The 16,805-nt window shown below is 47.3% G+C and overlaps 1 protein-coding gene across 1 annotated transcript in view; it reads left to right on the top strand.

Annotated features, from left to right (window-relative positions):
* The first annotated feature begins 2,203 nt into the window (after nt 1-2,203).
* LOC119400559 (unconventional myosin-Vb-like) overlaps nt 2,204-16,805 on the top strand; it is a 260,416-nt gene continuing 245,814 nt past the window's right edge. Inside the window, exons 1-3 of the mRNA XM_049417693.1 lie at nt 2,204-2,261; nt 3,100-3,347; nt 3,673-3,784. Coding sequence (XP_049273650.1) covers nt 2,204-2,261; nt 3,100-3,347; nt 3,673-3,784 — 418 coding nt within the window. The remainder of the gene's footprint in view (nt 2,262-3,099; nt 3,348-3,672; nt 3,785-16,805) is intronic.

Below are 16,805 nucleotides of genomic sequence, written 5' to 3'. Positions count from 1 at the left end.
AGATAGATAGATTACGTAGATAGAAACGCCCAAAGTTCCTGAGGTTCGCTAAGAAATGCTTCGCATTAAAAAAGAGCGTTGTTAGGCAAAAAGCCAGAGCGGTAGAGATGATTTATTGCATAGCAGCCATAGAAAAAAAATAAAAGAAGTCTGCTCTGAGTAACCACCGAAAGAAGAAATAAGGAGGGAGGCATTTTATGACAATTCAAGGGGAAGAGCTTTACTATTTGAAGCGAGGTCGGGTTGCCTTAGAACGCGTAGATAAAATGCGAGATTCACTAAAGAAGAAGAAAAATGTACGTGCTGCGGGGAAGCAAAGCAAACGACGCAGCATGTTTTAACTGATTGTGCAGACATTCACCCAGGTGTACCATTGGTCACTAGCCCACATGAAGCCTCGGCTCTCAGGGACAACAATGGAAGGGTAGATACGTCCGTAATAGAGATAAGTAAGAGGCGGTTAGAAGATGGTTGCGGAGAAGGAGGGAGAAAGGAGAAAAAAACATAGCGGGAAAAAATAAGGTCGTTCTGCCGTAGAGTGTCGGGCTGTAAATTTGTGGTCTTCTTTTCTGATGTAGGATGATGGATTTATTTGAAGTGGACAGGGCATTAGCTGGCCTTAAAGCAAAACAAGAAAGGTGTTTTTTTTTCTTCGCTCGGTCTTGGTGGCGGACCGTCTGTCTCACCCTTTTCAGGGACTTGTTGCACGCTGTCTTGTTTCGCACCGACGGGAGCTGCACGGGCGGGGCTGACACTGAGCCAGGGGACCAGTGCACATGAGCAAAATGCAGAAATGATAATGAACGTTCGCATTTACCTGCGCACTGCAAATTCTGCAAGTGTGAACCGCGATTCGATAACGTAAAGATTCTGGGTAGCAGTAATCAAGAAATGGCTCGTGAATTATTGGAAGCCTTTTGTATTCAGAAGTTGGATGGAGCGTATGTATTAGCGAACCATCGTTACAACTACATTCTTCAGAGATCGCATTTCTCGAGAGGTGGTTGCCCCGCTATAGATGTGTGTTTGTGGCTTCAGGCGCATGCGTCTTTGTCTGTATATATCCTGACAGAAGTATATTTCAATTGGAAGCTTCGTCGTCCTCGTATTTTTCTGTGTGGGTCCTTTCAGCGGCAGTTGTGTTTTCTAATCATTGTTTGCTGGAGCCCGATAAAGGGTGCACGAGGAGTTACAGCTAGAATATGCCTGAGATTTATGGTTTAGTGTCGCGCAAGATACAGACTGCAGAGACGAGATTGCAAATGCACTGATGAACACAACATTGAAGCCTCACTTCGAGGCCACTCAATGAGCTAGGGCGCTTCTCGCCTTGCCATTAAAGGCGATAACCCGAGTAAACGAATTGCATTTGCTGCCCGCACTCAATGTCCACTGCTAGTCATTATTACTTAACAATACTCTCGATTTCTCACAGGAATCATAAGAAAAATGAAGAGATAATAGAAAAATGAAACAGTCTTACAAAACTTATAGTTCCAACAAGAAGACTATAACAGCGACAGGAAAAAAAAGAAAGAAAATCAGCAAAACGAGGTATGCCTTTTTCAAACAGTTTCTTTCACGTGTTTAGTAAACAGTTCTAGCGTAGACGAAACAATAAGGACTTCTTTCAAGAAATTCCAGTCTCTAAATAGGTATTAATGCAGCAATGGAATTCGTCGAACGTGAGTCATGTTTGTGGCGCGCTTGCCTAGGACAGTTGTATCTAACTAATGACCTCGCATTTAGGTTAAAGTTATTCCGCAACAATAAATACAAAAATTCGAACCTGTGAGCTATGGTTCGGCTAGACTATGTCGCGAGGCCAGCGAGTTGCAGCAGTTCTGTCGGAGAGGCTTTACCCGTGTAACGATGAAACATAAACCGCACAGCTTTCCTTTGTACCATTTCGAGTCTAAGAATATTTGTAGTGCACGGAAACCATTCAAGCCTGGCATATTCCAATAGGGATCGGATAAGACTTGTGTAAGCACAATGCCGTATTTCATAGCCAGTAAGCGAACGCTTAATAGGCAACAATTTATTCGGTGTATTTCTACATATCCGTTGTACGTTTCAGCTAAGGTCGCTGCTATTAAGAGAGGAGGAAACACACGTGTGAAAAAATGCCATTTCTCGCTATACTCTCGTCAAGTGTTATGTCTCTGCCTTTCTGTGAATAAACCTCTCTCTCTCTATTGTAATGGGCGTGGGACACATTGGAGACTGGTCCTACGACTGCACTGAGAATTACACTGCGCGTTAGCGAAAAAAAAATGGTTTGACGTCGACCCACTTCTATAGATTGACTATACTTAATTCTTTCACACGCTGTGTGGAGACCGATGCTCCATAAGCACAGCTTTCTTCCTATCTTGATGAATTATATAATGATAATTATGACCAACCGTATTCGCACAATTGTGATCATTTATACAAAAGTTAGGGGTGTTCTCATTATTTCGTCGCTGAACCACAAACATCGCAAAAGTATGATGAGATGGAAAGAATTCAGCAACCTTTTTGCGAGAGAAAAGATCCCTAGCAGTGTGATGTTCCAAACAGCAAACTCAGTATTCCCTATGTGCTACCGAAAAGAACTTGACAATTGGTTCCTTTCAGTGGCGTAAGTTCAGAAAAATCCCAAACTGAGACACACATCTTCCCATGGCGGACCATCTTTTGAGAAATATAGGTATTATTTTTAATTCTAAAAATAACAAAATCTTGCTTCGAAATAACATCTTCAAAAAGAGCATGGCGCCCGGCACCCTATCAGGAAGCTTAACCTGAGCAGTGCGTTGGGGAAGTAAGTTTCTAAACGTAACTCCCAAGGCTCTTGCATATTTCTAGTTAATATGTGATTCTGGTTAAACCGTCAAATGAAAATGCAAGCATTTTTTCGTTATAGCGCGCAAAAGTACAGCTCAGGAAAACCGGTGAACATAAGCGTGCGTCACAAGAAAGTTTCCAGGAACAAATCGTGGGAGGTTACTTTTAACAAATATACACGATGGGGAACGGAACTGATCGGAACTTGCTTTTCTCTCACTTCAGTTTCCTGATCAATAAGAACGTTTTCGTCTCTTTGTCTCGCAGATGCGTCCTCGTCAAACGAGGCAGTGCACCTGCAGCAGAGGCTCAAGAGCCTCAGCTGCGAGCTTGTGACCCTGCGCAACCGGCTGCACGTGACCGAGGCCGGTGCAGGTGGCGCGCCGCCACCGGCAGCGCCGCCGGCCTCGTCGGTCCTGCAGGATGCCTCCAAAGCAGCCCGAGTCGCACCGCCACCGCAGCCAGGGCCCGGCGGCCTGCCATCGGCCGCGGTGGTTTCTTCGGCGGCCATCGCGGTAAGTGGGCCGCGGTTGATCGGCTCTTTCCAAACACAGGTATCGCTCCGCAGACGCCGTCGCGGACTCTGGTAGTATCTGTCCGGGTCCGGTTAAATATTGGCGATTCCAGGGACGCTTTATGCGATTGCAACTTGAAAAATACATTGTCTCATTGGCCACGTGCTGCTGGACTAAATGGAAAGGAGTTATTTCGTATTGATTGCCCTGTCAACGCACTGGCTGAAGAGGCCACTTGCTCTTGAGTGTGTTCCATAAGGTGTCGCACCGTAGACTTGGCAGCCAGCGAATGAGCCTCTGACAGCTAGACCGTGCTGCCGCGCAGGATCCTTGCATGCTGCCCGTCGGCGAGAGTGGTCACCCCCAGGGATGTCCACCCCCAGTGCCCCACCCGGCGCTAAAGGACGCCAAGCACGTCCCTCAGCCTTACGCGCAAGGTGAGTGTCTCGCCTCCCAGAAGGTCCCCATCTGATTCCTCCTTTTCCGCATAAGTCGCCACATTATGGTCTGTTCGAAGACCGCACTCGCAATATATGAGCTGAGACATGCTGCAGTTCACAATCGTTAATTAGCAATTCTCAATTACCAATCATTAATTAGCAAGTTCTCAGTCATGGCAATTGACTGACAACGTCAAGGAAATGTAGGTCTGTCACACAAGGTCTCCTCGCAGCAATTCTTGTCCCCAGTTGCGTAACAATTGCACTTCAAGTGTGCTGCACAAGTCTTTGTTCTGCAACTGCTATGAATGGGAACAAAAGTTTCGGGGATCCACACATTTCATTCTGCCAGATAACGGCCCAAAAAGCGATGAGTCCAGCGAAGCGGTTGCAAACCATTGTTTGAGCAGTACACTATTACGTTCCATAACGTGGATCAGTGCAAGCGGGGTATGGTCGAGGCAGCTCAAGTGCAACGCGAGGGCGGCCACTGCGTAAACACCTCCCATTCTTTGACCAGGAAGGAGATGGCCTTCTTGGTGTATGTGACACTTGATATATGTGAACGAAAGAAGGGAAATGTTAAGGGCTCGCTTTTCCGTGCTAGACGCAACAGTAATTAGAACAGACAAGAAAGCCAAGGAAAGTATAGCGGACGTTATTCGTAGCAATTATGATGTAAATGTGAAGAAAGTAAACTGCACGAAAAGATGCGACTTTCGAATAACGCGTCCGATGCTCTGCCACTGAGCTACGGCGGCGGTCATCCTCCCGTCCACTTTCTGTGAATTTAAAACCTAGGAGTGTTAATCAACGCCGCTGACTGTTGTGACGGCGACACTGTTCCACGCTAGCCGTCACAGCTACTAGCGGCGCTGATTAACATTCCTATGTTAACAACCAGGACTCTTGGAGAGGTAGTCTTGCGAAAAACCAGAAAACAGGTAAAAGAAAAAGGGATAAGGCGCGTGTTGCAATTAGTTACATAAACATGCAGGGTGGCAGAAAAAAGGCAAAATGGTTAGATATTGAGGAGCACTTAAACAAAGAACAGATAGGCGTTTATGCGGTTACAGAAAGACACCTTAGAGACTTGGAAGAGCCACCACATATTGAAAATTATGTTTGGGAAGGCCGGGTGCAACAGGATCACATCAGAAAGAAAAGGTGGGGGTGTAGGAATGCTAATTCAGCGCGGCGCCAAATGGGTTAGAGTGAAACAGACGTGTTCAGAGCACCTCTGGGTTTTGGGCACAGTAGGTGGAAAGAAAACGTGGCTAGGGGTTGCCTACTTGTGGGCGGGAAATAACTGCAGAGAAAAGAATCAGGAGATAGTGGATTGCATGAGTGCCGATCTTCAAGAATTTGGTAATGGGGCCGAAATCATCCTTCTAGGGAACATGAATGCCCACATACATGGCCTTGACGGATATTCAGACACCAATGGGAAGTTATTACTAGATCTCTGCGAGCAACGTAGTCTGGAGATATTTAACACGGGGGCTAAATGTGAAGGCCAGATCACGTGGGAAGTCGGAAACAGTGAAGTATTGATTATTGTCTCATGTCTGAAGTAATTTATCACAAACTGTGAGAAATGAGAATAGACGAGGAAGGGATTAAAAGCTTGGGTAGTGATCATAAACGAATAACATTACAAATGGGATATAAAACTGGAAATGAGAGCATAGAATCAAAGTCTGGCACCTCGTATTTAAATGACAAACAAATAATAAATATAGCCACAAGAGTCGAGGAAGAAGTAGGCAAAATACCAGGCAAGGACTGGGAGTACAGTGAGCTGTTAGATCTAAGGACGATAGAGATAGGGAGAGAGAAGAAAACTATTTGCTGGAAAGGAAAGAGGAAGCCAAAAAGTTGGTGGAACAAGGAAATCCGGGAAGCGATCGAGAAGCGGCATGAAGCATTACGGAATCATAGAAGGGCAAGAAAGGACGAGCGACCGCAGGACGGAGTCAACGAAATATGGGAAATCTAGAAAAAAAATCCATTGTACAGAAATTGGTCGAGGCAAAAATTAAAGGTGAAAGTGAACGCTGGGTGACAGAGATTCACGAAAAAAAGAGGCCGCACCTCGAATATCTTGGAGCCACATAAATGCGCTAGGTAGGAAGTCTGTCACAACGCAACAGCATATTGTAGATGAAGGAGGAAATCGATTGGAAGGGTACGAAGCGATAGGTTACATCCAAAAGGTAACAGCCGATTCGTTTAGAAAGAGCGTCCAGGGCATTTCTCCGGTGAGTAGAAGTGTGGCGGAGAGAGCAACCGAGGAAGAGCTAGTACTGGAAAATTCCAACTGGAAAAAGGCTGAAGGAAAAATTCCAAAGCGCACTGCCGCGTGTTTAGATGGGATTCCCGTTAGCCTCATTAACGAACTAGGAAATAGCACTAAAGAAGCACTGCTGAAAGCTGTAGAAAAATGCTTAAAGGACAGGCAAATACCGGATATTTGGCGAAAAAGTAGAATGAACTTAATCTATAAAGTCAAGGGAGAAAAGGATAACATTCGCTCGTATAGACCTCTAACCATTACATCGGTACTATACAGGTTGGCGATGCAGGCAGTAAAAATGAAGATAGAAAAGTGGGCAGAACACAACGATATTTTGGGAGAACTCCAGAATGGATTTCGAGTCGACAGGCGGTTAGACGATAACCTGTTTGTTTTCACTCAGTTTATAGACATATCTAAAATAGAAAATACGCCCTTGTACATGGCTTTTCTAGACATCACTGGGGCGTACGACAGCGTTAATCAGGAAATATTGTGGGATATATTGAAAAGAATGGGCATAGGCGACGACTGTCTACAGCTTTTCAGGGAGATATACCGAGAAAATACAGTTTGCATAGAATGGGAAGGAATGAGTAGCAAAGAGAACGTTGAGATTAGCAAGGGGCTGAGACAGGGATGTCCTTTGACCCCGCTGTTATTCATGCTGTACATGGTGAGTAAGGAAAAAGCGCTAGAAGGTAGCAACTTTGGTTTTAATCTGTCATACAAACAGGGCGGCGTGATGATTGAGCAGAAGCTTCCAGGAATATTTTATGCTGGCGATATTGTCTTATTTGCTGACAGTCCAGAGGATATACAGCAGCTGGCGGATATATGCGGAAAGGAAGGGGAAGCTCTAGTACTAGGATTTAGTGTAACAAAATGTGGATTGATGGTATTCAATGACCCTAGTGATCAGGCGGTGTCAATACAGGGCCAAGAAATTCCGAGGGTGAGCGAGTACAAGTACCTCGGAGTATGGATAATTGAGGGTGACAGGTACATGGAGGTACAGGAAAAAGCCTCGGCAGCAAAAGGAAAGGAATGCTGCAATAATGAAGCACAGAGCGTTGTGGGGATACAGTAGGCAAGAGGTGCTTCGAGGTCTGTGGAAAGGTGTAATGGTTCCGGGGCTTCCTTTTGGGAACTCAGTGGTGTGCATGAGGGCAGAGGTGCAATCGGGAATGGGTGTAAATCAAAGGACTGTGGGACGCCTCGCGTTGGGTGCTCACGGGAAGACGACAAATGAGGCTGTAAAGGGCGATATGGAATAGGCAGGTTTTTAGGTGAGGGAAGCTCAGAGCAAAATAGGGTTCGAAGAAAGGCTAAGTAATATGAAGGAGAGTAGATGGGCAGAGAAGGTGTTCCGTTATTTGTATAGGAACAGCGTGGACACACAGTCGAGAAAAATAACTAGGAGGCTCACTAGTAAATATACGGCAGGTAGTGTAAGCAGTATGTAAACAAAGAGCGTTAAGCGAAAAGTCAGAGAGGTGGAGAGGATTTACTGGACGGCAGCTATGGAGAAAAAACCGGCTTTGAGTAACTACCGAAAGGGCAAAAATGAAATAAGGAGGGAGGCATTTTACGATAATTCGTAGGGGAAGCGCTGTACTGTTTGAAACGAGATCGGGTTGCCTTAGAACGGGTAGTTATAAAGCGAGATTCAGTAAAGAAGAAGAACAATGCACGTGCTGTGGAGAAAATAAGGAAACGGCGGAGCATGTTCTGATTGAATGTGGAGACATCCACCCAGGTGTACGTTTGGGCACGAGCCTACATGACGCCTTGGGTTTTAGGGACAACAATGGAAAGCTGAACACACCGCGATTGAAATAAGTAAGAGACGGTTAGAGTATTGGTGGCAGAAAATTAGAGAGAAAGGACAGAAATAAATATTGGAAAAAAATAAGGACATTCTGCCGTAAAGGGCAGAGAACGGAGCTGAAAATTTAAGTTTTTTTTTTTTTTTCTGGAGTCAGATGGTTTTAATTGAGGTAAAGGCACTAGGCCAACGCTAAGAATAGAAGAGTAAATGTTTTTTTTTTTTTTTGTCGAGCCTGCTGGCACACTTGTCACCGCCCCGTTATAAAGGGGGCGCTCATAGCATCCATCCATGCATCCATCCATGTTTTAAGTGCACATATATATCCCAGAAAGTGGACGGGAGGATGACCGCCTCGAGTGTCATATAGAGAGAGGGCAACAAGGTAGCTGCTTGGGCTGGTTGGTACTGCATTCTTTAAAGGAACCCTTTTTTGTGCGCAAAACGTTTGAGGAAAAAACTGGAGATAGGACAGAGCGCACACTTACAACCATTTTATTGCTCAGATGGCGGGAGAATATATACACGTTCAGATGGGTGAGGAGATGAAGCAACCATGAGAAAGGGAAGGCAACAGCGCATGGGCAAAACGCTATTCACGTATTGAAATGACACATCAATTCAACAGATACCGATATTCATTATCCGACAAATTGATAGAAGCGGCACTCACACACACTGGTCCTGCCTTGCGAATCAAGAAGGCTTCGTAAATTTCGCGTGCCCTCTTGTCCCCGTATCTTGCCATTACTTGACATTCTTCGAACTTGGGGGTACACCCACACTTGGAACAGTGACTAGCCAAGTGACTGCCCACAGACCCGCGCATGAGATGCGCATGTTCCCTGAGGCGGTCGTTGAGACAACGCCCCGTCTGGCCGATGTAGCATCGACCACATGATAAGGAAATATTGTACACAACTCCAAAAATGCATTTTACAAACTTTTTCACATGATTTTTAGTGCAACCAACGCTTGAAGTATCTTCCGAATTCAATCTTTTACAAAGGGACCCTAGCTTATTCTTGGCCGTAAAAACAACCTTCACTCCAGTTTTTTCGACAATTCTTTTTAAGCGATGCGAAACATTGTGCACTAGGGTATGGCCGAGACTTTCGGCTTCGGCTCGTCCTGAGTTTTCTTTTGTGAACCCCTTCCCTGCTTCAAGTCGTTAAAAAGTGACTCGGCTATGCCCGAGAGCAAATGATCAGGAAAACCTGCTGCTTTAAGGCGATCAATTTGGTTACAAAAACTGCTCTCGACTTGGTGATGACAGGACCTTGACAGGGATGCCATCATGCATGTTTTTGCGATTCCCCGCTTCACGAGCTTGGAGTGTGCGGAGGTAAAAGGAAGCAGGCCTTTCTGAGAGCGGGGGGCGTATTGCCAGCACACGTGATCTGGCAGGAAAGTAAGTTCTATGTCTAAAAATCGAAGCCTGTTGTTCTCAGGGAACTCTGTCGTCAACTGCAGGTTAGTCATGTTAGCGGAAAAATTCCTAAAAATCTGATCAGCGTGTTGTCGTGTGTCTCGCTGGTATGCATTATATATCACTAAAAAATCGTCAACGTAACGGAATACCTTCACGGTATCTGTCTCAACAAGTCCCGCTTCTATGCGTTTGTCGTAACGAGCTAACAAAATATCACTTAGGACAGGAGCCAAACATGAACCAATGCACACACCCTGGTTTTGAATATACCACTTGTCGTTCCTCGTAATAAACGTCGACTTCAGATAAAAGTTCAAAAGTTCAAGAAAGCTTTCTACTTCTGTCCCACAAAGTTTACAGAAGTCATTCTCACCGAAGCGTTGGATGCATTCTTTCACTTCCTCGCACACGATGGCCAGAGGTAGGGAATAAAACAAGTCTTTGACGTCTATGGAAAAAGCACGAATACTTTGAGGGCACCCATCACTAAGAAAGTCTGTAACATCGTGTGGTTTCCTTACAAGAAACGGATCTTCGATCCTCAGGGCTGAAATATGCGCTTGAAGATACCTTCCAACGAGTTTTTGCCAGGAGTCACGTTCCGATACGATGACCCTAAAAGGGCACCCATCCTTGTGGGTCTTGGCAGTGAAGAAAACAGAGAGACTCGTGCCCTTGCACGTCCTCACCGACAGGGCCAGCCTTGTGAGCCCCGCAACTTCACACAGCCGCTCCGCTTCTCGCTTCATTTTTGTCGGAGCTACTTTCTGCAGCTCTCTGAAGTTCCCCGATAACGCCGTTGCAACCTTCTCTTCATACAGTGTTCCTGGCACCAGGACAACGTTTTGCGCACAAAAAAGGGTTCCTTTAAAGAGAGAGGGCGTTTTTTTTAGACAATACAGATTTTAATAAAAATTTTATGACAGTCAGGCTCCAGTCGTTTTCGCACATGAACGCTATGCCGAGGCGGAAATACTTTCCCGCAGCTAAAATGACCCTGCTGCGATTAACAAGCGCTCGTTACGAAAAACTAATTAACAAATACTCGTTAATCACCTTTTAATTATTTACTTGAGGGCAGGTGCTTATATTACAGAGTTGTAGTGCGTGCCAATTGATGGCATACCTACTTTTCAGAAATCACAGAAATTGCAAGTAGTTCGAGATATTCATCATCGAATATCAAGGCCAAAATCGAAACTGATCGCGCAAGGTGCGCACGAAGCGCGACCGTTGTGCTATGTGAGACCGGAACTACCCGTTGCATGGTAACCGCAATACCAACATTTTCTCTCTCTCTGGGAAGCATAAAACTCAGGGGCAGCCACTGCGGCGCTTCTTCTTGCAGACAGGCGAAATAGTTTTCCGCGCCTCTTTAAGAAGGAAACAGATAGGCACCACCCATCGCACGCAATGATTAAGCTGTCTACGAGTGCATTTCATAATGCCTGACCAGATAATGCTTTTGGCGCGTCTTCATTCAAGTCTCATCACTTCCCTGTCACGTGTTGTTCCGCCGCGCTTTGTGCGCGCCGGGCGCGATCAGTTTCGATTTCGCCCTTGATATTCGATTATTGATATCTCGAACTACGTGCAAGTTTTTTGATTTCTGAGAAATAGTATGCTATAAATTGGCACGCGCTACAACTTTGTATTATAAACACCTGCCCTCAAGTCAATAATTAAAATGTTAATTAATGAGCTTTTGTTAATTAGTCGCGTGAACGTTATTTTTGCGGCGGGAAACTATTTCCGCCTCGACATAGCGTTCATGTGCGAAAACGACAGGAGCCTGACTGTCATTTACTTTTTATAACAAATGTGTATTGTAAAAAAAAAGCACCCTGTACACATATACATATATCGCCTTGAAATCAATTTCACTTGGGAGTAGCGGCCATCTGAGTCTTTTCGCCCGAACGTATTGTGCTTAACGATGGCCACGCTTTCCAGCCGTCGTTTGCTGCGCTGAAAGGCTGCAATATTTTCTTCTCTCTCCCTACTTGTTTGTCCTTCTCGCTCTCTTTTTTTGCTGTACCCTCTCACCCTGACTCCACTTTCCCACCTCCTTGCTATGCTATACTACACAAAGCTATGCTATGCTCTGTTATCGTGCCTGGTAGCCGAGTGGTTACGACGCTCTCTTTCGGGTCTTGGGTTCGAATCTCATCTCACCAAGAAATGTTTTTCTCCTAGAATTTCTCTCCGTCTCGCCCATTGGAGTTATTGCATCCTGCGCACGAGACAAATCGGCGCGCTTGTTCTGCGAGTGAAGCAGAAGACGACGAAGAGAGCGCATGTCATGATGATGACAGTTTTCTGTTTCCGACACACAAATTACGACCGGCTGAAAGGGACCCTGACACGGTTTTGACAATTTTGTACGAATACATTGGGCCGGTAGAGCACGTCCGAAGGATCATTCAGAGACCGATTTAAGCTCTGTGCGTAAACCGTGTAATTTATTACGAGGCTTTAAAGCTGCTAATCGCCACCGATCACAGCGGCTCAGCCAAACGCGTTTTCAAACCGCCCACTTCCAGTGCGCGCCGTCTTGGAAGCGCGACTTCACGCAGGCGGCTGATCTGATTGGATATGCCCAGTTTACGTCACTGAACCTCCTGTGGGCAGCGAGCGTCGTCTGCCTGTGTTACAACCTGCTCCGTGTTGACGTGACGCGAGCGACAGTGTTTATCTCGAGGTTTCTTTTCTCGGACGCAACGAATTGCCCTAGCCGTGTTGTGTACCACATATATAGCAAATGGTGACTTGTAAAGCTGCGACATCGTGCAATGTTTGCGAGGCATCTGGCGAGCGGAATCCCTTCAGTTCGTCGCTAAAATGAGCGTCGCGCTCTCGATATCCGTTCAGCGCCACGCTCCACGTGTTTGCGGCTGTAACTTCACCCCTGAAGACACAACCACATTGCCCGAGTTTACGCTGATCGGTGATCGTTTTCGAATTCTATTTTGTTTGTCCGCATGCTTTTGCAGGTTGTCGCCGTACAGGAGAATAAAAAAGATCGGCTGGTATTGTGGCGCCACCTGTCAGAGCAGGTATCAACCACTCCACGAGCTTCGTCTTTGTTGCCAGACGGCGTGCTGCCGGGCACACTGGGCCTCCAGGTGGCGCGCAACCCGTCAGCGTGCAATATGGGAGGCCATGACTGGGCGAAGCTCACACCGTCGAGTGCGCTCATGAGAGCGCTGCGATCGCCGGTTCGAGGGTGCAAGGCAGTGATGAGGAGGAGGGTATAGATATAATTGTCCGTAGCGGCCTTGGTACACGGTGCGTCGCTTAATTTCTGGTGCGAATGATTTGGGGATGCTCTTCCCTAAACACTGACAAAACTTGAAATAAACCATTTCAGGGTCCCTTTAAACAGCTCCGCTACACTCTTTTGGGCTTTCTTCAGGTTCTTGTGAAGACATATTTGCACAGCGCTACGTAAAGGAGGACGTTTTCGTGAAAGGACACAACACAGGCGCTGACTTGAAGTAAATTTTATTAGCGAGAGCGTTAGAAATATATACAGCTGATAACACCAGCACACATGATGGTAATGATGGATATAATCTATAACGTCATCATTACTTCACTAAGCGCATCACACTGACGTCGCACAAGACGGCGTCACATGATGACGTCATCGCGTGGCGTCGTCGCTTTGCGAGAGGATCCCGGAGGCAGTGTGGCACCACGGGGTGTGAAGACAGCTTCCGTGTCGGGGAATCAGGAAAACTCGATAGAGATAGCGCACATAAGAACACGGACAAAAAAATAATAAACGTACACACTGGCGTTTTCTTTCTTCTGTCCGTGTTCTTATGTGCGCTATCTCTTTCAAGTATGACGAACCCTAGACTGGGAGGAAAGACAAGGCTTTCTTCTTTAAGTCGGCTTATAGACACAAGAAGCCGTGTGACTTTTGGCAATTCAGCGTGCTTGGGGATGAAGAGGTCCTGGTGTTTTGCCTTTGGGCTTAATACAATTTCCAAGTCTTCGTCAGACGGCCCCTCGCTCGTCAATGGGTACACATCCTCGCTTTCAGAGTCGCTGCAAGGGCCCGTCCGCTAAATATCTGTTCGCTTTCTCTAGAGCGTCGTTTTAATTTTCTTATCAGAACGGATAATTTGTCGAAGGTGATTCCAGTGGGAGTATGTGAAATTAGTACTTGGGTGCAATTAGTTATAAATTCTCATGAATATAAATTCTGCGACATGTGTACTACTTCGCTACTGTGTTTTTGGGCGTTGGACTGGGGCACCGGGGAGTTCTGATGTACTTATCGAATTATTGTGGGCACTGCTTCTGGCATGAGTGCTTTTGCGCTATTTCTTGACTAAAAGACCTGCTTCTCTAGCTCCAATAAAAAATCTAGAGCAGTTTCCCATTACAAGGTGGGCCGCACCTGCAGATCAGAATTCCATGATAACAGATGTTATAAATTGTTAGATAAAATGCTTAAAGGGGTCATGAACCACTTTTCCAAGTAATGATCTAATGGCCTCAGTATCGGAGTGTACTGCCTCCCGAATCGATTGCCGCAAAAATTTCTCGAATCCGTCAAGAATCAGCGGAGTTACGGGGGTTTGGCGCACGCTCCCAGCGCTTTCTCTCTTTTCTCGTGCCGACGAGCGCACTGGAAGCTAGACAGGGAGGGATGGCATGGGGGAAAGAAGTTACGCCAGCGCGCGTCATGAAACGCGATCGCTCTCCCGCTGTGATTCGCTTGCGCGAGTGCGGCGCCGGCAAGTGGCGGCATTCCGCGGCAAGAAGCGCATCTGATCCGAACGCCGCTCTCGATTTACGTCGGCTATCGGCCAATAAGCGTGCTATGTCTCTGCGACGTACAGCGGACAGACGCCCCGCCCACCGACGAGAGTGAGAACCGGCCTCTGTTTGAAAAGAGGGTGCCTGGGGAAACGGCAACTACGCGCTCCGCTTGTGGCCATTACGCGGCGCGCACGACTGTAATATTTGGCAGAGCAGTTCATAGCCGTGTCAGCTTTCCGCAGGATGTGTTTTTTCAATCAGCCCAAGGGGTGCTTCATGACCCCTTTAAGTGTGGTTTGCTGTCACTGTGCATCATATATTCCCGAGCTTCCATTGAAACGTTTATACGTATTGGCTCGAATGTACAGAACTTATGCGCCACACACGACTCTCGACATTCTCTCGAGGACCGGAATTTGGGCTGAGCGCCCTTCCATTCCATTTTCGCGCGAGACTTACCGTGTCTTCTCCACGTTTCACCTTCGGAGAGGGTGAGCAAAACATGCGGAAAGAAGGCCGTCGCTGTCTTCATGAAGACGCGGGCCGGAACGCTGGCTCCGGCCACATTCCCTGTCAGTTCACTCTGACTTGTGTCGCTTCCTACACAGAGTAATTGAAGGTTTGGCTCCGTAATGATTGTTATTTTTTATTTAACAACACTGCATGCCTTAGAAGTGCATCCGTGAAGCAGCGCTAAAAAACGTAAGCGAAGAAGGTACAAACACACAGGACGTGTTTGTACCTTCTCAGTCTGCGTCTTTTTGTGCTGCTCCAAGGATGCATTTTTACCAACTAGCCCAACTTTCTATCTTGTTGCCTTAGAAGGCCCAGGCAGAAGGGGAAAAGCACAAACAAAAAGTGCAAAGTATGTAGGGAATCTGAGAAAAATTACACCATCTTCCGCTAAAGGGGACCATGAGGCGATGCGAAGCCGGAGCACTTGCACGATCGCGTTCCGTTGGCGTTCGTTGGGCATGCTACCGACCTCGCGTCGTGGAACGCGAAGAGGAAAACTACGCGCGTCGTCTTCCCTCTAGCCTGGCCGTTAATTCTCACAGGGCGAGCGGGGAACGTCGACAGGCGCGCGAGAGAGAGGCAGCGTAGGAGAGGAGAGAGAGGGGGAGGGGACGTGCATGCGTTGGCCCTCATCGCGGCGCTGCGCAGGAGAGAATTTCGGCATGTCGAGCCCGCATTTCAGAGGAGCGAACCGAGGCAAGCGCTGGACTTATTATTGTGATTAAGGGAAGAATAAGACGCCTCATTTCTGCAGCCCTATAGGGAGCACGGCGCAGCGTCTTGGGGTGGAGGAGGATGGGAGAAAAGGGGATAGAAGTGTTAAGGATGTCCTTGTGGCTCGGACATGGTAGAAGACATCAAACCGGCAGCAAGGGCAGGGTTGGAAGGAACCGCGCTCAGCGGTAGGCCGCTATTCCCGTCTCCTCCAGGAACTCCGCCAGGCTCCGGAGCGCTGGCAGATGAGGACGAGACGGGTAGAGGAAATGCTCCAGTGTGGAAGCAGGTAGGCCCTGTCTCCTGTAGGCCGTGGTGACCCTTGAGCGTTCCTGTGCCAAACCAGGGCAGGCACAGAGCAGGTGCTCGAGGGTCTCAGGGTCCCCGCAACGTTTGCAGGCCGGGGAGGTGCAGCGACCCTTGGCATAGCGGCGGGCTGCGGTCCTGACGCAGCCGTTCCGCAGTCGCAGCAGGGCGGCCCGTTCCCTCCTGGTGAGGCCCGTCTATGGAAGAAGCTTTGGTCCTCGCCCGTTGGCCACCCTCGTGTCCGGGTGGACTGTGACGAGGAGCTTCTTGAGACGAGCCTGCGAAAAGTCCCTGGCCGCCACGGCCTGAGAGACGGGGATGCCAGGCTGGTGTGCTGCCTTGGCAAGGGTGTCCGCCTCCTCATTTCCAGCAATGCCCACATGGGAGGGCAGCCAGTGGAAGGAGACGGACAACCCGGCATCAGTGAGAGCCCGCAGCGCTCTGCCATTTGAAGGAGAGAAGACTAGAGGAGGAGAGTAGCGTATGCGCCGTGAGAGCAGAAGCGAGAGCGCAGGAAAAGCGCAAGCAGGTGCTGGTAGAGAAGTGGAGAGAGTAACGATTGCTGTTGGAGAGAGGGAAGGAGGAGAGTCGCGCATGCGTAGTGAGTGCGGACAACGCTGCGTGCGGATTACCACGGCGCCGTACATACCCCCAAGCAAGATATACTTCGCATCTAAAATGTACGAAGAGGATCTGTACAAAGCAAAACTGCAATTCGGCTTAGTTGGAACAAATTCATCCTTCACTTACTCGCGCAAAACACACAGGGACGAGAAGAGACTTACGAAGACAGGTGCTATCTCTTTCAAGTTTTTCTCCCAGTCGACTGTCGACTTCGTAAGTCTCTTCTTGTCCCTGTGTGTTTTGCGCGAGTAAGTGGAGGATGAATCTGTACAAAGTTAATATATGGACTGGTATAATGAAACACTGAATAATGCTGCACAAAGGAAAATTATGTGCAGTGCAGAAATAATATAGTGAGAAGAAGTCATAATTTCGCCTCAAGGGCGCAGAAATGAATGCGATAGCAAGAAATTGGAATGTCACACGACGAACGACCAGCAGCTCGATACTTGCAGCGCGCCGCTGAAGCACAAAGAATATAATAATAATAATAATAATAATAATAATAATAATAATAATAATAATA

This window comes from Rhipicephalus sanguineus, chromosome 7, assembly GCF_013339695.2.
Source record: "Rhipicephalus sanguineus isolate Rsan-2018 chromosome 7, BIME_Rsan_1.4, whole genome shotgun sequence".
Lineage (NCBI taxonomy): Eukaryota > Metazoa > Arthropoda > Arachnida > Ixodida > Ixodidae > Rhipicephalus > Rhipicephalus sanguineus.
This window is presented reverse-complemented; position numbering and strand designations above follow the sequence as displayed.